The sequence below is a fragment of the Podarcis erhardii genome, assembly GCF_964252035.2.
Source record: "Podarcis erhardii genome assembly, chromosome: 7".
NCBI classification, from domain to species: domain Eukaryota; kingdom Metazoa; phylum Chordata; class Lepidosauria; order Squamata; family Lacertidae; genus Podarcis; species Podarcis erhardii.
The window spans coordinates 75144624-75168702 of record NC_138511.1 but is presented as its reverse complement, the minus strand read 5'-3'; the positions used below and the strand labels follow the sequence as shown (position 1 = coordinate 75168702).

The 24079-nt window shown below is 48.6% G+C and overlaps 1 protein-coding gene across 1 annotated transcript; it reads left to right on the top strand.

Annotated features, from left to right (window-relative positions):
• On the top strand, window positions 1-24079 carry HPN (hepsin). The gene is made up of 12 exons (XM_081871861.1): window positions 1-122; window positions 2586-2687; window positions 4587-4628; window positions 6446-6575; window positions 8416-8538; window positions 10799-10839; window positions 13260-13425; window positions 15441-15631; window positions 16472-16567; window positions 17587-17729; window positions 19444-19608; window positions 20926-24079. The coding sequence occupies exons 1-12, from the start codon at window positions 107-109 to the stop codon at window positions 20962-20964; spliced, it is 1254 nt and encodes a 417-aa protein (XP_081727987.1). The 5' UTR covers window positions 1-106; the 3' UTR covers window positions 20965-24079.

The following is a 24079-nucleotide window of genomic DNA, read 5'->3' as shown; positions in this document are numbered from 1 at the left end:
AGGGCTTCCAGACTCCCCCCAGCCCCCTAAAAAAGGCCTCCTCTCCTGGAGGACCTGGATTTCGGAAAGGAGGATCCGGCAGGTTTGATGATTAACCAGTTCTGAAATGGCTGAAAAAGATGGTGAGTTGCAATTTTTTTTTGAAGGCCCTAGAACCTCCCATGCCTTTTTCCATTTAACTCCAGGCTTTCCTCCCCAGCACCCCCACCCCTCACCCAGCCAGAGCAGGACTTAAACATTAACATTTCAGGCTGATTCCTGCTGCCCTGGGAAAGGCAGTGAGGTCATGTGCCCATTAAGTGACCTCTTGGCACCCTCTCTCTAGGTTTTTGTTCCATTCAGAGGTGGGCAAATTCCACAGGGTGAGTTGTGTTAGGTTTGCTGCAGGTGGCTCTATGCTGCAGCAGAGTGTTTGTTGTTCTTGTTTGTAAGTGACGCCTGTGAGCTTCTATAGAGTCCTTAGAGCAGAGATTAATCCAGCTCTGATTTACTCGCCCCTATCCTTGTCTTGGGTTCCACCAATGACAGTATATGAGACTCATACCTCACTGCTGAACAGTAGCAACCTTTCTCATCCATACTGAAGGCTGCTTGGATTCCCAGAGCCTGATTTTCTGACAAAGGTCTTTTTAGTGGTGACACCTGTTTCAAGAGGGTTGAGCTACCTCAGGTGTGTTTTTACACACTGGCCAGTGAAAATGTCTCTATCAAGGCTTTAGAAAACCAACTCCATATCTGTGTTGTTGCTGTTAGTTTTATGGCTTTGCCACCTTTGCTGTAAATTTTAATTGGTGTTGTGAGTGATCATCATGGTGGGTAGCTGAGTGAAAATGTATTATTATTATTATTATTTAAATTTGTATACTGCCCTATGTAGTCCAGCAATGTCTGGAGAGTCACCTGTTTGCCAGACCCACTGGAAAGAAGCCACTACAGCAGTGGTGAAGAACCTTCAGCCCTTGAGCCTAATAAGGCTGCCCAGGCCACCCCATTTGGCCTGCAAGGACTTTTGGACAATGCTCCACCCAGGGCCGTCTTAAGCATATCTGGCGCCATGGTGCAAAGATCCCTCCGCACGCCCCGTCCCCCATTTCCCAGAGTTGTCAACCTTTTCCCAAGCCTCTGTGGGGATCACTGTCCTCCCACGGAGGCTTGGGAAGGAAGCTGCATGCCCGCCAGCCATATGGTTGATGGGGCACAGCTGGTGGGCGTACAGGGAAAGGGGAGGCTGCCGGCAAAGTTGTGCAGTTCCCCACTCGCTGGAGCACCCCTGAGAGGCTGGCACCCTGGCACAATGCGCCACTAAGCCCAATGGGAACAACGGCTCTGGCTCCACCTACCTCCACTACACCTGACACTACTTACGATGTCAGATGTGATGAAGGTAAAGACATGGCTCAGCCAAAAGGGGATTTGTGGGCACCGCCAATCAGCTCTGAAGAGCATTTTGCAAGGGGCTTCGCAAGAACTGACAATCAGATCATAGTCTGCAATGACTGCCCAGTGGTGTCTGGTGGAGAACTTTGCGATGGCAAGCAATTATCCAGAGCCCTTTGCAAAGCCTCTACAAGACCCAACAACCAGCTGATTGTAAGGTCTTGCAGAGTGCATTTGAAAGCTTTTGCCCCCCTCGTTTGATTTCAAACCAGATGGGCAGAAAAGGATCTCCCGACATCATTGCGATGTCAGGTGATTGATAAATTTGGCCACCCTGCATGTGAGGAGATGCGTCCCGCAAAAACAGATCCAATTCCCAACTCCTAAAACCCCACTACTTTTCTTCTTAGTCTGGGGGCAAAGCAGAGAGACACATGAGTAGTGGTCTCCCATTGAGCCAGGAGATAATGAAAACCTGATTTCTATTTCATTTGAAGCTGAAATGATTACCTGCATGTGAAGCTCATTGATTTCAGTTCTAACAGCTTGCCTAAGCTGAAGTCAAAGTGATTTTGACCACATCCTGCTGCTGCTGTTTTGCAATCCTCCCTAAATTACAGGCAGGTGCCAGTTTGCATAACTTCAGGAGAGGTGTTGAGGTTATAGCTAACTAGCTAGCAGGAATGCATGCACAATAAGGACCTAAGAATGTTTCCCTGGTTGTCCAGCCAATTCCTGCTTCTAGAGCAATTAATAGCAGCTCCAGGGTATGGTACTTGAAAATACCAAAGGGTGTGCCTCCTCTTTCCCTATTTGCTGCTCTGACGCAGCAGGAAACAGAAAAAATATAGCTGCAAGCCATCTCGTACCTTGGCATTGATCATCTAGCTCTTTCCAAGTGGTATGTGGGTCCTGGGCAGTGGTACTGCCAGATAATGGGAGAGGCTCCTGGCTCTGTTTCCTAACCAGTGAAAAAGAGTTGGGGGCAAGGGCCTCCAGTTATTACAGTGCCCCATGTGCTTGTTGAGAATTGCTACTGCAGGTGTGCCTTTAAGGTGCAATCTGTTGCAAAACACATCCGGCCGGGAACAAAACTTCTTTCAAGCACATGGAGTTTCCCCCTTGTTAAGTTTGCCTGCCAGCGAGTGATGCATCTGTGGTTTTGTGGTTGCCTTTCTGCTGTCTAACCATCTCTCTCTGCCTTCCAGGGGGCCTGAAACGACGCAACTGGACTTCGCCTAAGGTGGTGGCTGTAGTAGCCAGCGGCTTCCTTCTCTTGGCTGCGATCGGAGTTGGGAGCTGGGCTATAGGTGAGAGTTTCTGCAGGGCTAGAAGAGGCTGTTCACAAGACACGGTGCAAATTAAAAACCAGTGATCCTAGTTGCAGGGTGTGTGTGCCTTTTATATGTATGTTTCCGTGTGCAAGGAAAGGGCACTCTATCCAACTCTATCCAGCCCAGGAGGCCTTTCAGTAGTTGCCCCAAAACTCTTCCCATAAAAGATTCCATCTCTTTTCAAGCACGGTGTAGGAAACAGCTGTAATTTTAACACCAAATGCAACACCAAACAGGGTAAGAACAAATCCCGGAGTAGGAATCACATACAGCTGAAAACCACTGGTAAAAAAACAGGGCAAATGTATCAGATTCAATGCCAGGCTATTTCTGGAGAAATGGCAAACCCTATAGTGTAAGGGTGGTGCTGGAGGAGACGCTTGAGAGTCCCATGGACGAAGATCAAACATGTCCATTCTTAAGGAAATCAGCCTTGAGTGCTCACTGGAAGGACAGATCCTGAAGCTGAGGCTCCAATACTTTTGGCCATCTCATGACTCCCTGGAAAAGACCCTGATGTTGGGAAAGATGGAGGGCACAAGGAGAAGGGGACGACAGATGACGAGATGGTTGGATAGTGTTCTCAAAGCTACCAGCATGAGTTTGACTAAACTGCGGGAGGCAGTGGAAGACAGGAGTGCCTGGCGTGCTCTGGTCCATGGGGTCATGAAGAGTTGGACATGACTAAACGACTAAACGACAACAACATAGTGTAAGGGAGTTTCTGAGCGGGCAACAGTATCCCAGTGGTATGAATTCCTGTAGAGATGGCTCTGCTGGAGCCCTCCCAAAGCCATTGAGGAGCCAAAGTCAGCTTTGAGTTTGGAATCTGATAGTACTACACCTAAGGAACCCACAGCAGGACCTGCAAGCATGGTGAAGACTATGGCAAACCATATCTGAGCTTCATACAGAAAGCTGATACTTGTTGACTTCTCCACCACATGGTAATGGACTATGTAAAAAGACCAAGCCATTCTTCCACAGTCTTACTGGAAAGTATCCAGATGAACTGAATTTGTTGTGGATGATGTTCAAGACATTGCTGCCTACTGCCATGTGAAATGCAGGCCAACGTCCCAGTGCTACAAGAAAAACCAAAAGGTGCATGGATTCTCTGAAGCAAACAAGCAGAAGCTGGAAGGAGCCCTACAGTAACCACAGATTTCTACGTCATAAAGTGCTGATGGTTAAATGATAGCCTTTTCTGCATAATGAACTGATCAAGTTAGAATAAGTGCCCCGATGAGCTTTCGTCGCTCTGTCCTGTAAATGAGAAGAATAAAAATGTATAAAATGGCAAAAGGGGGTGGGGGGGAGGAAGGAAGAAAGAAGATGAACCTACCGAGTCTAGCATTGCCTCCTATCTAGGGTTGCCATATTTCAAAAAGTGAAAATCTGGACAGAAAATTTGTTTATGGAACATTTATATTTTTAAGGGAAATTACCACAACCAACATTCCTAACATGGGTTGCCATATGTCTGGATTTTCCCGGACATTGAAACAGCTTTTGTCTGGACACTATTTCTGACAACCGATTTCCGGCTATGTCTGGGAAATTTCGGACAAATGTGGCAACCCTACTCCTATCTTAAGATGAATCACCCCTTCAATCTCAGGGGTGGGCAACCTACGACCTTAGGGCCACTTATGGCCCACAGCCTAACTTCATGCGGATACAAGGAGGGGGGTGGGAAAGGGAGTGGCTAAGAGAGAGAAAATGGGGTACCCTTTGCACTTTTGACTCTAGCCCCACCCACTACTGCCACGGGGACCCCAACTGATTACCCCCAAGAGAATGAGACCCTTCACAAAAAAATAAAAATGTTTCCCACCTCTACTCTAACTTCACCCTCCTGTTTCTCCTTTGCAGTGGTTTCTGTGCTCAGAAGTGAAGGTGAAAGCCTGTATGTTGGTGAGTGTTTGCAAGAGAGCTGTGGCCTCTCTTTTTACATACGGCATCATCTCATAGGGCCCAGTTTACCGGTCTTCTCTAAATTCCTGATCATATTAATTACTCACACAATGCTTTCCCCGTGTTCGGTTTGCCTTTTCTCAGCCACCCCCAACAGCAACCCTGTAGGGCAGGCTAGTATTACCGTATTTTTTGCTCTATAAGACTCACTTTTTCCCTCCTAAAAAGTATGGGGAAATGTGTGTGCGTCTTATGGAGCGAATGCAGGCTGCACAGCTATCCCAGAAGCCAGAACAGCAAGAGGGATTGCTGCTTTCACTGCACAGCGATCCCTCTTGCTGTTCTGGCTTCTGGGATTCAGAATATTTTTTTCTTGTTTTCCTCCTCCAAAAACTAGGTGCGTCTTATGGTCTGGTGTGTCTTATAGAGCGAAAAATACGGTATATTTCTTTCCTGCACCTTGAAGGCCTAATTTTTCAGCAGAGGTTTGATGGGAACAGTGCACAGGCCACATTCACATCATGACTTTAAAGCGTTACACTATCTCTTTAAACAGTCATGGCTTCCCCCCAAATTCCCCAAAGAATTCTGGGAACCTAAACATTAGGAAGAACTTCCTGACAGTAAGAGCTGTTCGACAGTGGAATTTGCTGCCAAGGAGTGTGGTGGAGTCTCCTTCTTTGGAGGTCTTTAAGCAAAGGCTTGACAACCATATGTCAGGAGTGCTCTGATGGTGTTTCCTGCTTGGCAGGGGGTTGGACTCGATGGCCCTTGTGGTCTCTTCCAACTCTATAATTCTATGAACTTTAGTTTGTTAAAGGTGCTGCGCATTGTTGGGAGAGACCCCTGTTCCTTTCACAGGGCTGCAGTTTCCAGAGTGGTTTAGCAATAAATTTCTCTTCACGGGAAACTCTGGTATGGAAATAGGGGTCTACTAACAGCTTGCAGCACCCCTAGCAAACTTCCTCCTCCCATAATCCTCTGGGAGAAGCCATGATGGTTTAAAATGGTATCATAGCCCTTTAGGCACGAATGGGGCCAAAGTTAAAATCAGGCAATTCACTCCCACAAGTGATGCCTACCAATTTGGGTGGTTTTGAAAGGGGTTTAGACAAACTCATTGAGGATATGCTATCAATGGCAGCAGGCCTCTGAAAACAGCAGTGGGAGAGAGATGTTGTCTTTCCGCCTGGCTTGCGGACTTCTGGAAGGCACCTGATTGGCCTCAATAGGGAAAAGGATACTGGGCTAGCTAAGACCTTTGGTCTGATCCAACAGGGTTCCTCCTATGTTCAGTCCTGAGGTAAATGTGGGGAATTTTGTGAGAATCCATTCGACTGAATCATCCCCAAATCCTGGTGCCATGGCGCACCAAATTAAACATTCATTCAAGATGGATAATTTAGGCCATCTGCTGTCAGCTGAAGCATGAAATCTAGGCCTGAACTTACTGTAAACATGCCTATATAGTTGCTCATCATGCCAGGTAGACTTCATTGCACAACAGGAGTATTTGGGGGAGCTCTCAGAAGCCGAGCTAGGAAATTTAGGCGTGAAGTCAATACTAGTCCTTGCCCATTGAAACTGATGTGCACAACTAACTTGGAGTCATTTATCTCTGTGGGTCTGCTGTGAGGAGAAACTTGCTGTTAATTAACGTGTCATATTTCTAATTTGGCTGCGCCATAGTGCCTCATGCAAGAGGGAGATGTCACCATGAATTAGGAAAGGATCGGTCAGTGTTGGGCTGTGGCAAAGGTGGGGTGAAGTGTGGGCATATCCTGCTAAGATCTCACACCTTTGTTTGGTCAACACAGTCCAGGTGAGCTCCGGCGACCTGCGCCTCACTGTGTACGATGAGAATGAAGGGAGGTGGAGGCTGCTCTGTTCGTCGTCCTCCGATGCCCAAGTGGCCACCCTCAGTTGTGAGGAGATGGGATTTGTCAGGTACTTCAAGAGAACGGTAATGGCTGAGGTGACTAAGGGTGAGAGAAGCATTGCCAGAGGAGGCCTTTTGGAGCAGAAGTTTAGAAGAGGGAGCCTCATGAGCCTAGCTTGTCACATAAGAGGGAGAAAACCTGCACCAGTTGAGATGCTCTCTTCTACGTAGTACACAGGACCACCCACCACCTCTGCTTTTTAACTTGGCCATCATAATTTTATTCATTTCACAAAAATTTTACACTGCTTTATTGTAATGAAGCCTCACAGCAGCTTGCAAAAAAGAATAAAACCACCAGTAAAAAACAATTATTTTAAACCTTAAAAAAATAAGTACAGCCTTCCCCTCTCTCCCCGGAGCCCTTTTGAACCAAGGGGCGGCAACGGGGAGAAGCGATTCTCCCCGCTGCCCCTTCCCTTGCTTTAAAACAGGTCCGGGGACAGAGGGGCAGGTGCGCGGCGCTTCCCCTCTGTCCCCGGACGGTCTCCATAGGAACGCATTGATTGATTTTCAATGCATTCCTATGGGAAACCGTGCTTTGCAAGATGAAAAACTCGCAAGAAGAAAAAACTTGCGGAACGAATTAATTTCGTCTTGTGAGGCACCACTGTAAATGATAAGTTAAAAACCTGATTAAGATGCATGCCAGCATTCAACATAACCGATGCTTGCATGGGTCTGTAGCCCTTTCCAGGCATTAACTGCATGTAGGGCTTTTCACCTGTGGAAAGGGAAGTAGGGCTGTACCATCGACTACGTCCCAGCATTGCAACCCCTGCTGGCTCTGCGTTTAGCTCAGGAGCCTGAGAGCTTCTCTTTGCGGATGGACACACTGATCACATAGACACTGAGGACAGATCCCCCTGTTTCTGCACATGAGAACTGTAGCTGCATTCAGTGTGTGAGAAGGGCTTTGGAGACATTGGCCACTGGTAGAACTTGTGTGAGAGGTGAGACCAGTTGAGAGATGTAGGTAGGGGTGGTCCGGTCTAAGGAGCCTTGGAAAACGGATGGGATTGGACATGCTTCCTCCCCAAACTGTTGGGCTGAACCAAATGGTCATGTTTGGGTATTGTTTTGTTCACCCCAAAGAGTGGATGGTGTTCAGGGCATGATCAAAGCAGCATGCCCTTCCCCTGAGCACCCTGCTTTTGGTGCAGAAGGTGGCAGGATAAATCCCTGGCATATTTAGCTCGAAAGCAGCCAATATTGAGTAGCTGTATTCTGCTCCAAAGCTTTATCATTGGAGGGGGTTGGACTAGATGACTCCTTAGTCATCTTCCAACTCTACGATTCTATGGAAGCTGGAGGGGGGGGGGAGAGGGTGGTAAGCTGGTGCTTTCTAGATATTGTTGGACACCAGTTCCCATCAGCCCCAGCTAGCATGGCCAGGAGTCAAGGATGATGGGAATTCAACAATACGTGGAGAACCTCAAGAGGTATTGGAGAACAGGGCTGAGAGAGTCTTCTGCCCAGGTGGGTGACTCAATCTAGAGTCAGGGCAATGCTTCCTGTAGTGGTCACATGGTCGATCCTGGCCACTCAGGGGCCCTTCTAAGGCAAGCATAGTCAAACTTGGCCCTCCAGCTGTTTTGGGACTACAACTCCCATCATCCCTCACTAACAGGACCAGTGGTCAGGGATGATGGGAGTTGTAGACACAAAGCATCTGAAGGGCTGAGTTTGCCTTTTCCTGTTGTAAGGCAACCTCTTTCATTGCCCTTTAAGAATGACCCTTGAAAATGAACCAAGAGGGCGGGGGAGATCTCTCTCGGTCCTGGTGCTGGGATGTAGGCATGGCTGTTGCACTGATACCGACCCCCTCTGTGTTTGCCTGTGCTTTAGGTCTCTCTCCCATTCAGTTCTGGCTGCTGACAGAGCAGGGGCCAATGGGACGTCGGGCTATTTCTGCGTGGACGAGTCCCGCCTACCTTTTGCGCGAAGGCTGAGCGAGGCCATTGTGGTGTGGTAAAGTACAAGATGGACTAGGGTGGGAGGTGAAATCCAGAAACGTCTGGAAGGCCACAGAATCAAAGCCGAAAACCCTGATGGTGGCTGAGAAGCACTAGGCTAGGTTTCCACAGTATCCCTGACATTTTGTCAAGCTGGGGGTGGGGGGTGGGGAACTTAAACACGTTGCAGAGTTCCCAAAAAATAGGCAAATGAGCATAATGGTCACAAATCCAATACATTCAGGATTGGCACAGTCCATAAGAAATCCAGTTGCAGCACTTACAACTTATAAACTTATAACAAAACTTAACACTAAGCGTAGTATGTACAGAACATCACACCAGAAGGAAGAGAGATAGAAAGAAAGAGAAAGTAAGTCAGTCCCAGGCTCCTTCTGGCCTATATTTATAGTCAGCATGACTTTAACAGAAAGAGATAAGAGAACCAGTTTAAGCCAGCTGTACTCAGCTTCTCTGAAGGAATAACCCAAAGACCATGAACCTTCATCTTGTTTCTTTCACAAAGAGAAGGTTCTGGAACCCTCTTAAATGAATTAGAACAGGAAAGATCTCTACACATCAGATCAATGCTTTGTGCACTAAGAAATGCAAACTGACACCTTTGACCCTTCTGGGTGGGGCTGATGGGAGTTCAGCAAAATCTGGAGGCCAACAGTTCCCTCTGCCCTGACCTAGGCCTTGTAGGACGACCTAGACTTGGACCTGTTAGGGCAGGCATGGGGACCCTCCCCAGGGCCATTCTTGACTCACCAAGGGTTCCATATTTGCCTGCAAGACCGTTTTTGTGGAGCCATGCCCTGCTGTCAACCAGGTGACATCATCTTGATGGGCGGGTTTGATGGACGCAGGGGATTGCAGCGAAAAGCAGGGTTGAAACCCTCCTGCTCCACCCATCAGCGGATGAGGAGTTGAAGCCTGCTTGGTCACTGTCTCCCCTCGCTCACCAACTTTGACAGGTGAGCGGAACAACCCACATGCCAATCACCTGATGTTAGACAGATGGAGGTCCCCGCCCACCTGTCAAAACTGACCCATGTTGGTGGGGCCAATAAATGTTCCCCATCTGCTGTTCTAAGGCGTTTGGCAGTCCCATATGGTGGATCTCACAGACTTAATCCCAACACTTGGTGACTGGATTATATTCTGTCCCCTTATGCTGCTCTCAGCTGCTAAATACTTGCCCTATTCCCCTAACAATTGGTACTGGGACAGACCCAGGTGTGGGTGACATTGTTGGCAGATCACATGGCACATGGTTAAACTACAGTTCCCAGGATTCTTTAGGGGGAAGTTGTGCTTTAGATGTGTCTTGGATGAGCTGTAACTGTACTCAAGAGTGAGCACAGACATACTAGGAAAAGCACATCCATCACCAGAATGCTCACTCTTTCTCTGAAGCTTCATCACCATATGCGTATAGCAACAAACTGAATGTTGGCTCAGCCTTACCCCATCCTCTGCTGTTTGGGCAGCCTGCCTGTCTCTTTGTTCATTTTTAAAAGCATCTCATGAATGCTCATGGGTGCATGCATTCATCTGTTGCCTACAGCTGGCTTCTGGTGCAAACTTGCAGAAGCGTGAGTTATTGGGGTTTTGCTTAGAGTTTGACCCTGGAGAGAAAGAGGTACCCTTGCAATAAACCCAATAAGGGCTTAAAGCAGGCTTCCTCAACCTCAGCCCTCCAGATGTTTTGAGACTACAATTCCCATCATCCCTGACCACTGGTCCTGCTAGCTAGGGATCATGGGAGTTGTAGGCCAAAAACATCCGCCTGGCTTAAAGTCACTGTAAGTGTGTGACATTGACATGGCCAAGGTCATTTATTTCATAATGATACTGGGGGCTGTGTGTAAGCTAGGCTTTGGGAAAGAACACCTTCCCCACCCCAGCTCTGCACCAGGAAAAGGCGCACCCTGTGTGAATTAAAACAAGTGAAAATATCCTTAATCTGCCTATTTTACATCATTCCCCTGCTAGCCACAGGGAACACAAGGGACTTTTAGGGCCACTATAAATCCTACTCAATGTGAATTCCAGCTTTCGAGTTAGCGAGAAACTGCACCGTTGCCTCCAGACTTGTCATAAGGCCTAGAATCTTGGAAATCAAATGCAGGTGGAGATGTTCAGGAACATGAACTCTGCACCTGGCAGAAAGCTCAACTTGCAAGGAACCTGGAACACACACGTTCCTGATGAAGGTTCGCTCTCCTTCCTTTCTGCAGCTGAGCCCTCTCCTCTTTCTCTTTCTCTCACAGCGAATGCCCGACAGGCCGATTCCTGGCAACGCTATGCCAAGGTATGGAAACCCCGAACCCTCCCAAGGGCACTGTCTTGATCCACCTGCCTGCGTATGGGTCTCTCTCTCTCTCTCTCTCTCTCTCTCTCCCTTCTATCTTGAAGTTCCTCTAACTCTTTCCCAAGTCTCATTCTGTTGTTCAAATGCCATTAACAGCTTTTCGTTTTCTTCTTCTGACCTGTTTACACCTAAACACCCCTTGGGACAGTGGAAGCTGGTTTGTTAGGCCAAATGCCCCACCAACCTCAGTCAGCCAGCCCACACATGCCTGCCTTCTTATTTCCAACCAAACCGGGAAGTCCAGAAGGTGGCCCTGACTGCCAGCTGCCAGCTTCCTCCTCCTTAGTCTCAGTGATGCCCTTGTCGAAATCATCAGGGAGGACAGGGGCAAAACCACAACTGACATTGGCTCTCTGGCTCCACCTACTGTTGGACTCCCTGCCTTCCACCCTACCAGCCCCAACGAGCACCAGCCACCACTGCTTTTTTAGTTTACTGGTCTTGGTGCTAATGCGAATGTGATCTCATGAAAGCAGACAGAAACTTGCATCAGAACGAGGAAAGAAAGGCAAGGTCAGCTCTAGCTTTGAGGAAACCATCCGCAGGGTGCCCTCTGGTGGGTTCCTCTGTTGCCAGCAGGTTTACCCATTAGGAGTGGGTCAATGCCTGGCAGCCGCCATTTAAATTTCCCACTATGCCCCTGACGGCTCTGATGACCTTGTGGGAAATGGAAATTGTGAGTGCTAGTCTGTCTGTGTGTGCATGAAATTAAAGGGTGCTCAAGGCAGGGGGTGACACTCAGCCCAGCCAGGAACCCCAGTAACTGCCCCCCAAAAGCTGTGTGGAGAAGCTGGGACTGGATAAAAGTTATAGAAATCTATGGACTCATTAGTTGTCAGTAAATGTTAGAAACCTACATTGCCTCTTATCAAGGAATGGCTAAGGAAATACTGTGTGAAGCTTAGGGATGGCAGTCAACACCCTGAGATGGCGGAGAAAACATGGCCTCTGTTTATTGGTCCACCCAGTTAACTTGGCCATTTGGCATTTCGTTTTTAAGTTTGCTTGCCTTTTGTGTGGTAACTTTGCCGAGCAGTGCTACAGTTCCCAATGTTCCCTGAGAAGAGGGCTTGATGGTTAAACTATTCTGGGAGCTGTAGTTCTCTGAAGGGGAATACAGATCTCCTAATTACTCTTCGGCACCCTCAACAAACGACAGGGCCTAGAATTCTCTGTGGGAAACCATGACTTAGGACAGCATATGCCGTGGGGCCTCAGCCACCCTACAACTGGGGGGGGGGGAGGCAGCGGGCGGACAGTGCAGAGCCTGCGGGTGCCTGAGATGTGTGGCTTGGGCATGCTGCAGGCCCCGCGGTGAGTGCTGCCCGCCATTTTGCCACCTCCCTCAGGGTGACACCCAGGGTGGCCCGCACCCCCACACTCCCCTTCCTATGCCCCTGTGTGGCCCATGGCACGCTCTTCATGCAGCAGAATGAGGTGGCAGGATTCTGAGGCAGGGGTTTGCATCGTACTATTTCAGGCAGGAGGAGGTGGATACCACTTAAGAATGCTCCCTGAAATAAAAACTTGAGATGGCAAGTTGAAAACAAAAACACAGGCCTATCCCATCAGGGAGAAAACTTCTAACCCAGCTGCTCCCTGTTGCACTAGTTTTCTACTTGTGGGGATGTTGTGGTTTTTTATGTGCTTAGCATTAGAAAAAAAGCCCCCCCCCCAAAAAAAACCCCAACAACACCTGATGTGGTACAGGCCATATCCAGATAACTCTGGTCTCTGTCACTAATATGTTGGCGTGTACTGAGGTAAGGGCAAGGAGGAGCCTGGTCCAAACAGGGTCTACTCCCTTCACATTGGCACATGTGGAGATGGCTGAAACAGTTGAATAATACCAAACCACTGAACATCCACACAACTGCAACACTTGGATAATAAGGAAACGTCTCATTTGTGGGCAGCAGAGGCTGTGACTGGGGCAGGTCTGTGAATTATTTTGATGGCATGCAAGGGTTGTGTGAACCTCCCCTCTGCATTATGTAGTGTACAGGAGGTAGCGATGACCACCAACTAGGATTACTTTAAGAGAGGATTAGACGAACTTGGGGATGTTTACAAGGCTTTCATTAGCTACTAGGCCATTGGAACCAAAGTTGGTGTGCATGTTCATGACAGTATTCTTCAGGTCAGGTGTGAAACTCATCTCAAACCCATAGATCTGATTTTGTTCTTTACTCTGTAGCAATTGTGGGAATGGGATAGACTCTTAAAAAAAAATGTATCTCAAATCCTAGAGGGTAGCCAGGAAATGGCCCCCAGTTTTAAGTGACGTTACCTGATCACCTGAGGTGTTTTTAGACAGATCCTGCCCCTTGAAGAACTCATGCCTGTTGTGTTCTTTGCAGACTGTGGACGTAGAAAGTTGTCCATGGACCGCATTGTGGGAGGACAGGACGCCAGCTTGGGCAAATGGCCATGGCAAGTCAGCCTGCGCTATGATGGGACGCACCTTTGCGGTGGCTCCATCATCTCCAATGAGTGGGTTATCACGGCTGCACACTGCTTCCCAGAGTAAGTCCCTGCCATATCTGTGTTTGCTATTGTGATGGCTCCCAACTTGGTAAGGTTGCTCCTCTCAGGGCTTGCCCTGATGTTTTAGAGTGTTTACTAGGATGTGTGAACCCATCTGAAGGTAGCCCTGTTCAGGGAAGTTTCCAATGGTTGATGTCTTACTGTGTTTTTAATATTTTGTTGGGAGCTGCCCAGAGTGCTTGGGGCAACCCAGTCAGATGGGTGATATATTATTAATATTAATAACAGCAGCAACATGAAAAATTGAACTGAATGGCCTCAGTTGGCTTCAGTTTTAATTTGTTCCAAAACAGATGTGATTAGAAATGAACGAATCATGGAATTGAAGAGTAGGAAGGGACTCCAAGAGTCAATGAGTCCAACCCTCTGCAATGCAGGAATCTCAACTAGATCATACATTACAGATGGCCACCCAACATCTGCATAAAAACCTCCAATGCCCAAGAGGCCACCACCTTCAGAGGGAGTCTATTCCATGGCTGAACAGCTCTTATTGTCAGAACGTTCTTCCCAGTGTTTAGTCAGAATCTTCTTTCTTGTACAGTGGATGCTCGGGTTGCGAACATGATCCGTGCAGGAGGCAAGTTCGCAACCCGCAGTGCCGCGTCTGCGCATGCGCGGGTTGCGATTCAGTGCTTCTGCGCATGTGCAAAGCATGATTTTACACTTCTGTGCATGTGAGACTGCTGAAACCCGGAAGTAACCTGTTCCGGTACTTCCGGGTTTTGGCACGTCCGTAACCCAAAAAAATGCAACTTGAAGTGTCTGTAACCTGAGGTATGACAGTAACTTGAATCCATTGGTCCAGGTCCTAGCCTTCAGAGCAGGACAAAACAAGTTTCCTGCATCTACCATGTGGCAGCACTTGAGATATTTAGCTCTTTACCAGGCTAAACATACCCAACTCCCTCAACCGTTCCTCATAAGGCTTGTGTAATGAGATATGGGGCTGCTTGTGCATGAGCGCTAAGACTCTCAGAGTTTTGTAGTTAGTTTTAAAACTCTCCCTCTCCGCGGAGCCATCGGTGCATGGCTGCCTTAATCGCTGGCAGAATCCGTCAGTGGGCGTTTCCAGAATTTCTTCCAGCATAAAAGTTCTTTGACAGAAAGTCTCCGCCTCGATTCTCTGCGTGACAGCTTTCTGCGCAGAGTAGGCGTCCCAAGGGGAGGTCCTGAGCTCTCCCCGCTGGTCTCACTCTGAGCCGCACCTCCGACTCTGTTTCCACTGAAACTCTCCCTCTCCCCCTGCTTGTTCCCTCCTCAGCATCCGAGGGTCTCCTAGCATCCTGGAGCCTCTCCACCACCTTAAGCTCCGATGGCAGTTCCCTGACAGCTTGGTTGCCAGACCCTTGATCATGTTGGTTGCCCTCCTCTGCACCTGTTCCAGCTTGCCATTATCCTTAAATTGTGGCACCCAGAACTGGATACAGTCTTCCAGATGTGGTCTGAGCAAGGTGGAAGAGAGTGGGACTATTATTTCCCCTGATTGGGATACCAGAATAGCATTGGCTTTTTCTTTTGTTGCTGCTGCTGCTGCTGCACCACGCTGTTGACTCACGTTAAGCTTGTGATCCACTAAGACCCCTAGATCCTTTTCACATGTACTACTGTCAATCCAGGTGTACAAATGTGTTCGTTCTGTTGGAGGTTTTCCCATCGGCATCTGGTAGGCCTCTGTGAGAACAGGATGCTGGACTAGATGGGCCACTGGCCTGATCCAGCAACCTCTTCTCATTCACACCCACCCACAAGCCACTAACAAGCCTGGCAATGTTGTATAGCTGTCCTCCTCCAATCTCTTTCTGTGTCTTAGGCTGATAGCTCAGTTGGTAGAGCATGAGACTCTTAATCTCAGGGCCATGGGTTCGAGGCCCCATGTTGGGCAAAATATTCCAGCATTGCAGGGGATTGGCCTAGATGGCCCTTGCATTCCCTTCCACCTCTATGATTAATTTTGATTTTGATTTCAACAAGTCTCCCCCATCTCTCTGCAGGAGGAATCGAGCACCAAGCAGGTGGCGGGTGTTTGTGGGAGCAGTTTCCCAGCGCTCTGCTAAGGGGCTGCAGGTGGGTGTGACAAGCGTCGTGTACCACGGTGGCTACCAGCCCTTCCTGGATCCCAACAGCGAGGAGAACAGCAACGACATCGCCCTGATGCACTTGGCAACGCCCCTTTCCTTTAACGGTGAGAATGTGGTGTCAGGAAGGTGGTTTGGGGAAAGAGTTATTAAGAGCCTGTGGGGCAGGGGTGGGGAATCTGTGAGCCCTGGTTGTTGGACTCCTCCTCCCCCTGGGCCTCCCCAAAATCCACCCAGGGAGGAGGGGAGAGGGAAGTTGGGCAGGAAGAAATGTGCTGATGGAGCGATCATAATAGCGCAGTGTTGAGATCCATCCATACGATTCCCAAGCCACGCCAGTTATGAGGTTGCTAGCATGATTATATAGCATGTCACCTGCCTTGCAACCTTATGATGAAGGGTAAGGGAGAAATCGGAGGAAGGAAGGAATGGACGCTTGCATGTCCTATGGGGCTGCGATGCACCGCAATGCAGAACTTGCCTTTCAAAGTAAGGTGAAGGTTGCGCCCAAGCTTCAACTTGGGGCAACCACAGCAGAAAAAAGTTAACTCTGCATTCAAAGCCAATGTTGGGGTTCAACATCTAATGGGTGATGGGCCTGGGCACCTGCACACTGGCAGTGCCAAGCAGCCAGCTGAGTTTTTTGGCTTTCAGGAGAGTGGATGGGTGACAGTATGAACAACCACAGCTGTCAGAAGAGGCAACAGCCACCATCACCTACTCTCTCTTCTGCAGTATGTCTGTTTGTGGGAGACTGATTGTGCCTTCCCCAAACTCCCTTTCCCCCTCTGGAAAAAAAGAGGAGTCAGCCCAGTGCATAATATTCATGTTTCTGAGTGTGTATGTGAGAGACAGAAAAGAAAAACCCATGGATGTGAGTGACCCAGAAGCTAGGAGGCAGGATGAAAAAATTCATTTGCCTTTCGACAATACTTTTCTCCCCACAGAATATATCCAGCCCATCTGCCTGCCGGCTTTGGGCCAGCCTTTGGTGGACGGCAAGATCTGTATCGTTACTGGCTGGGGCAACACCCAGTACTATGGTAAGTACCTCTTGCCATTGCTAAGATGGCAGCAGCTCTTGCAAGCTGTGTTGTGTATCCTTCCCGCTTCTTATGCAAGTACAGAAATGGCTGTGGGCTGCATCATTCACCTGATAACCTCAGAATTCTGTCGGTTCATTTTTTTTTTAAAGCTGCGAGGCTTCAAGGCAGGTTTAATTGATGTGGGCCATTCCTTAAAAAAAACAACAACAACAACCCAGAAGCCAAAGGGAGAACTGATGTAAGGGCCAATAAAAGCAGAATACAAAGCAAGTAGATGTGGGCTTGCTTGCTCCCCCCCCCCCAGTGTCTTTTAGGTTGCGGAACATAGCCTGCCATGATACAGAATCCCTGTAATTTTGACTATTTCTCCTGCTTATATGCAGACGACATACAGCTCTGGTTTCAGGCAGGTGAGATGAAAAGTGGTGTTCCCGTTGCAGCCCCTTGCATCACTCTGAGCTGCCCATTTTGGCAGCCGTTGCTGCTTCTACTGGGAGTTAATCCCATAGTGCTAACAATGCCCTGTATTCCAGTACAGAAACTGTCCTTAACCTGAGGTACCACTTTAGCTAATGGGGCCTCCTGCTGCCGCCACGCCGCCACCACGTGATTTCTGTTCTCATCCTGAAGCAAAGTTCTTAACCTGAGGTACTATTTCTGGGTTAGCAGAGTCTGTAACCTGAAGTGTCTGTAACCTGAGGCACCACTGTATTGTGAGGAAGAGAGATAAACTTCTCTCTGCCTACGTTCTCCACATTGACCCCTTTGCTCGTTGCACTTCCTTGTGGAAGCAAGCATCGCTCTGTGGTGGAGCACACTTTCCGTGTGCAGAAGGCCTCGGCTTCAAACCCTGGCATCTCCAAGGATCAAGGGAGCAGGCAATAGGAAAGACCTCTGCCAGAAGTACCGGAGACCTGCTGCCAGCCAGAGCTGACTGCACTGGGTCAATGGACAGATAAGTCCAACCTGTTTACTAAGCCTGCTTTCCTATGGCACTCGGTTCTTCCACTTTGTAGGGCAACAGTCTGACGTGCTGCAAGAAGCCAGCGTGCCCATCATCAGCACCAGTGTCTGCAACAGCCCCGACTACTATGGCAGCCAGATCAGGCCCAGGATGTTCTGCGCTGGCTTTGCTGCCGGCGGAACAGATGCCTGCCAGGTAAGTTGTGCTGGGCAGTGGGCAAGGGCAGGGCCGGGGAGGCAAGGGAATATAAGTTATTGAAGGTGGGCGAGGTGTGGTGGACTGCATTTAGAAAGAGAGAGTAAGGTGTGGGTGTTTGGCAGAGGTGGAGAACATTTGGTCATCTAGATTTGGCTGGTCTGCATCATTCATCATCCTTGACCATAAGCCATTCTGGCTGGAGCTGACGGGAATCCTGGGGGGTTGGGGTGGTACAAATTCCCTCATCTTTAGTGTTTAGTAGACTATTTGCTGAACAGCAAAGCAGAGCAGGATGCATGGTGAATTTGTTCAGACACAAAGTGACCCAGGCAAAAAATATCATGGGGCTTAGGCCAACAACTCACATTTCTTCCCTACAAGGTTTATCCCTTAAATTATCTTAGATGCTTTTTCTAATGTGTGTGTGTGTTTTATGAGCAAGAGGTAAAGGACAACCAGCGTTGGTTCTGCCAGTTGGCTTCTCTGCCCGCTAGAATGGAGGGCAAAGGGCTTTTAAACCCATTCTTCTCCCTGTGAAGAGCGACAGAGGCTCAGTCAGAATTTCTCCCCTTGTGTGCTCTAGCTGTTGAACTTTGGCCTGCACGGGATAACATGTTTGCTATGGGAATGTTTTTCTTCTGTTTGAAAAAAACCCCAAAAACCATAATAGTGGCCATGAGGGTTTCAGATTAGGATCATGGGGTTGTGACAGCGCATTAAAATTAGAGATTAGGTTTAAAAAATGTAGCACATGTACAAGTTGATCAGACCTGCACACATAGGTAGTAGGAGATTATTAAATAGCTTTATTGGTTACAAATTCCTGATTGGAGCTGGAATGAGGCATATAACACCCCTGGGGAACATGAATGATGGGGGGGAAAGGGGCTTACTCTTTCCCTGTGCCATATCCCTGCTGAAAATTGTCCCTCCAGAACTTAATTCTTGCCCTCAAAGGCACCACTGCAGTTCCAACCCACAGCTGTGGGCTTTGATTGGCCTGTGTTTCTGCTTCAGCACCCTGGCCTTACCTGGTCCACATTTCTAGTTAGAGTGCTATACTATAATTATAATAAGAATAAGATTAAGAATAAAAAATTATTTATATCCCACCCATCTGGCTGGGTTTCCCCAGCCACTCTGGGCGGCTCACAACAGAATATTAAGAATACGACAAAACATCAAACATTAATAACTTCCCAATACAAGGCTGCCTTCAGATGTCTTCTAAAAGTCAGATAGTTGTTTATTTCCTTGACATCTGATGGGAGGGTGTTCCACAGGGAGGGCACCACTACCGAGAAGGCCCTCTGCCTGGTTCCCTATAACCTCACTTCTCGCAGTGAGGGAACCACCAGAAGGCCCTTGGAGCCGGATGTTAGTGTCTGGGCTGGATGATGGAGGTGGAGATGCTCCTTCAGGTGTACTGAGCCGAGGCCATTTTGGGCTTTAAAGGTCAACACCAACTCTTTGGACTTGTGCTTGGAAACGTACTGGGAGTCAATGTAGGTCTTTCAGGACCGGTGTTACATGGTCTTGGCAGCCACTCCCAGTCACCAGTCTTGCCGCTGCATTCTGGATTAGTTGCAGTTTCCGGGTCACCTTCAAAGGTAGCCCCACGGAGAGCACGTTGCAGTAGTCTAAGCGGGAGATAACCAGAGCCTGGTGGAATGAGCAAGGGTTGTAACTCCTGCTTTCTTCTGCCTGGCAGGGCGACAGTGGCGGCCCCTTTGTGTGTGAGGATGGCATCTCTCGGACTTCCCGCTGGAGGCTCTGTGGCATTGTGAGCTGGGGCACCGGCTGTGCCCTGGCCAATAAACCAGGGGTCTACACAAAGGTCAACGACTTTCAAGGGTGGATCTATCGTGCCATGAAGGTAAAGGGCACCCGGGGCAGTTGGGTGAATCAGTTGCAGGAAAAGCAACCGGGAGAGGCTTACGGCACCCTAAAAGTTAATGCAGCAGTTGGCAGCCTTTTGGGGCTGGTGCTTGTGCAATGGGAATGGAGGCAATCGGCTGACAGGCAGTGACTCCAAGCCTCCTTTCTGCAGGGATCAGTTGCACTAGTGAGTGGGAAGTCAGGTCATGCAGCCAATTCAACAAGATTGAAGGTGATGACTTTCGCTGTGCCCTGCCTTAGGCAGGTGTCAGCTGTGATATCGAGTTTCTGATAGGTATCTCGGCAGCTTAGCTGATCCCAGAAGGCTGATCTCAATCAGCTGACTGCCTCCCTTGCCATTGCACAATTGGGGATGCGCATTAAGGCTCCTGGTTGTGCCTGGGAAGCCCTGTCTACTTGCCAAACAACCAACATCATCACCATCGTATATTTAAATGCCATCTGTTTGACTGGGTTGCCCGCGCCACTCTGAGCAGGATTGAACAAATTATGAAACCATGGTAAAACATCAAACTCTGAAAACTTCCCTATAGCCTTCAGATATTTTCTAAAAGTCAGACAATTGTTTATCTCCTTGACATCTAATGGGAAGGTGTTCCACAAGGTGCCTGGTTCCCTGTAACTTCAGGGAAGAGCCAGCGTGGTGTAGTGGTTAAGAGTGGTAAACTCATAATCTGGTGAACCGGGTTCACATCTCTGCTTCTCCACATGCAGCTGCTGGGTGACCTGGTCTAGTCACACTTCTCTGAGGAAGGGAAAGGAGAATGTTAGCTGCTTTGAGACTCCTTCGGGTAGTGATAAAGCGGGATATCAAATCCAAACTCTTCTTCTTGCAATGAGGGAACTGTTAGAAGTCCCTTGGAGGTGGCCATCTGTGTCTGGGCTGAACAATGGGGGTGGAGATGCTCCTTCAGGCATACAGGGCTGAAGCCGTTTAGGGCTTTAAAGGTCAGCACCAACACTTTGAACTGTGCTTGGAAACATACTGGGATGTCACATAAAATGTCAAGCGTAGGGCAGGTTGGTGTGGTTTGAGGGGAAATGGCCTTGTGGGCCAAACCGAGACCCGTGCTGGGCCTGATTAGGCCAGTCAGAGGTTCCAAATCCCTGTGTTACAACATCCACTGGTTAACTGGTGTCCAATGTAAAAGATCTCAAGTGAGCACATAACCAGTGCATTGCTGTGGAAGGGCAAGGGAACACCTCTCCTGTCCTCCCAGCACATCTGTCTGTTTGAAGGCCCCAGAAAGATGCACAGCCTGCCCTGCCTCTCCTTTTGTTTCCCCTCCTGCAGACTCACTCCCATGCCAGTGGAATGGTGATCCAGGACTGAAGCCATGGAAGAGCGATGCTGAGCTGCCTCCGCCTCGCCAACCTCCCCCCCTTCCAGTGTGAGACTGCTGCTTTAAAGGAAATGGGGTGGGGCAGAAATGACATTTTACAGAGAACAAACATTGTCCCATCCGACTGTGTGCTCTGGCATAGCCTCGTGGAATAGGGCAGGGGAGCCCTTCTACACTGTGCAGTCACCGCTCCTCGCTGGCCCTTTAAACATCTGCCAATATGATGCCTTTGCTTTGCCAGCCTATGAAAGGGGTGCTTCTGGTTCTTCAATGGCCCATCTAGGAATGAGGGTTGGCCTTGCTTCCCAGGACACCTGCGACTGGCTAATCTGTGGTTGCTTTGGTGTGGCTCTTTACCCAGATCACACATACGTGAGGCCCTTAAAGTATTGAATTCTGGCAGGTCAATAATTTCAAAAGCAAAGGCCCAATCCTTGGAAGTTTTCCCCAGCTGTAAACAAGGGCAGAAGCTGAATTTAAAGGGAAACCCCCACAGCAACTTCTCACACTACTCCAGTATACACTCAGGATGGATGAAACCATCATGATTTCTGACTTGAAACTGGGGTGTCCTGATTGTTCTGATTTCAAGGCTTGGTCTACCCCTCCCAGTTCTGCCCCAGCAGCGAATCCTGCCTCCCTGCCCTTTGCAACATGGCGGCCAGCTACGAGCTTGGCAGCGCGGCTTGATGATGTCATTTCCCAGGATGCTGCTGGAAGCTGAGACACACACAGAGACAGAGAGGCGGAGCATGGTCTTAAAAGGGCTGTGGTGCAGATTGGAGCCAGCAGCAGTGAGGGAGAGTCTTGAGCTGCTAGCAGGGTGGGGAAGAGGTCGGTGGGAAAAGGAAGGAGGGCTTGGTGCCCAGGGCTAGGGTCCCGCCCAGTAACTTGCAAGGTGGCAGCAGTGCCTCTGAGCATGTACAGAATACACACATGCATATTTCTACCCCTCCTCCCACTCCCCCCCAGCCAGAAACACCTTGCATTCCTCAGATGAAAATGCCCTGATTTCCATCTGAGGAATATCGGAGGGTATGCCCCAAGCCTTGTTCTGTGGACCTTTGGCTCTCAGGTGATTTTGTCAGGTGATTTCTCTAGGTCATTGGTCTCCAAATGGTAGGTTGCACCCTAAGATGAGATTGGTTGTGCAAGTGATACCACCACCATTTTCGTATATTTTTTTTAAAAATTGTTCAGGGGTTTTAAAGAGCAAATGTCGTAAGACAGACTTGGAGAGCATATGTGTTGTGTTATACCATGAATAACAGAACTTACCACAGGGGGCTCAGAAATAGAAGGGGAAACAGTTGAATCGACGACAGGAAGTCTTGAGGAGGAGATACTCCCTTACTGCAGTTTGCTAAGGACAAATTTGGAACACAATAGAAGCAGACCCATGCAGAGGGGGTCAGGCGTTGGGTTCCCTTGTCCTGGGTCTCAGAGGGCTAAGCCAGCCAGTGCCACCCCCCTCCCCCTGCCAGGGACCGGCTCCTGTTTTGTTTGAGTTTATGACTCAAGACTTCCACCCCAGGCCTCAGACATGGGCCTGAGTAAAAGAGTTTACTTCCACTTACCTGAAGGTTGCAAGCATTTTTAGGGAAACTTACAGGACCAATAGAAAGTGGGCCCACATTTTATATGAGGACAAAATATCAATATCTGACCCAAAGAGCCTCATTTGGAGTCCAGGGAGGATATTACTGAGGGTTGGATACCCTCTGCCAGTCTCCCGTTTCCCTTCTGGATGGGAAGATGTCAGGAAGGATTGACCAGCTGTTCTGTGCATTTTCCATCTGTCCTTTTAACAAGATTGATTAAATTTTGGGGGAGGGCTTTATTAGGGTACTTTTAGCCCTCCAGTACAGACTTAAGAGTTATGTTTGTATATTCCATTGAGGATCTGTTGCTGCCCCCATTCTAGCATTGTCCACAGGTGAAAATAGCCGTCAATAATGTTGAATCTGATGGTTTTCCTCCATCACACGCACATTGTAGACTTGGAAAAAAAGCCTAGCACAGATATTAATCTTCTGGCATTAACAATCTGTTATTGTCTACATACAGAATGGGTGTACTCTATCTCTGCATCCCCACGATAAAAAAATCCATTGTATCCACTGGGAAATTAAGAACCAGAAACTGCTTCAGTTTCGTATTAGAAGTTCCATTAAGGATTATTTTGGGTCTGCACACAAGTGATACACTGGCCTTCCCAAACGTGATAACCTCCATAAGCTTTGGACTACATTTCCCACCATGCCTGAGCCAATGGCCCTGGTGGCTGATGGGAGTTGTAGTCTAGTCCAATGCATCAGCAGAGCACCAGCTTGAGGAAGACTGTTGGAATCAAAGGGTAACTTCTCACTTTCTTGACATTCTGATAAATGTACAAGCACCCAGCTGTCCGAAAGCAACTGTACAACTTTAGCATAGCCATGCTCACACTTATTGATTTGGTGGTAATTTGTAAGTTACTGGCTGGGCTGATCAGATACATTTGATGCCATGACCAAAAAAGAAGCTGAAATAAAAATATGTGGTTCGCCTATCATAGCAATGCAAAGTTGGAAGGGACCCCAAGTGTCACTTAATTCAACTCCTTGCAATGCAGGAATCCTGCTCACTGCCATCTCTGGGTGGGCTTAAACCACCAACCTTCTGGTTGACAGCCAGATGCACTATGCAGAGCATATGAATAAGCCCTGCTGGCTCAGGTCAAGGGCCAGTCTTATCCAGCCTTTTTCTCTCTCACGGTGGGCACACAGCTGCCTGTGGGAAGCCCATGTGCAAGGCCTGAGGGCAATGGTGCTCTCCACACTTGTGATTCTCAGTAGCTGTTATTCGGAGACATGCTGCTGTCTTCAGCACTGGAGGAGCACAGCCATTGTGGCCTTATCCTCCACAGAGTTGCCTACATACAGTAATAACCCATCTGGGGCCCAGAAGTATCCCAGAACAGTCCTCTATTATGTCTTCTGATACTGTAAATAGATAACTATGTTGGGTCTCCTCTGTCCTTTGGGACCATGGATCAGTTCACTTAGCTTGTATATATTTATGTAACTATGACAATTACAGTAAATAAAACCTGTTTTGATTATA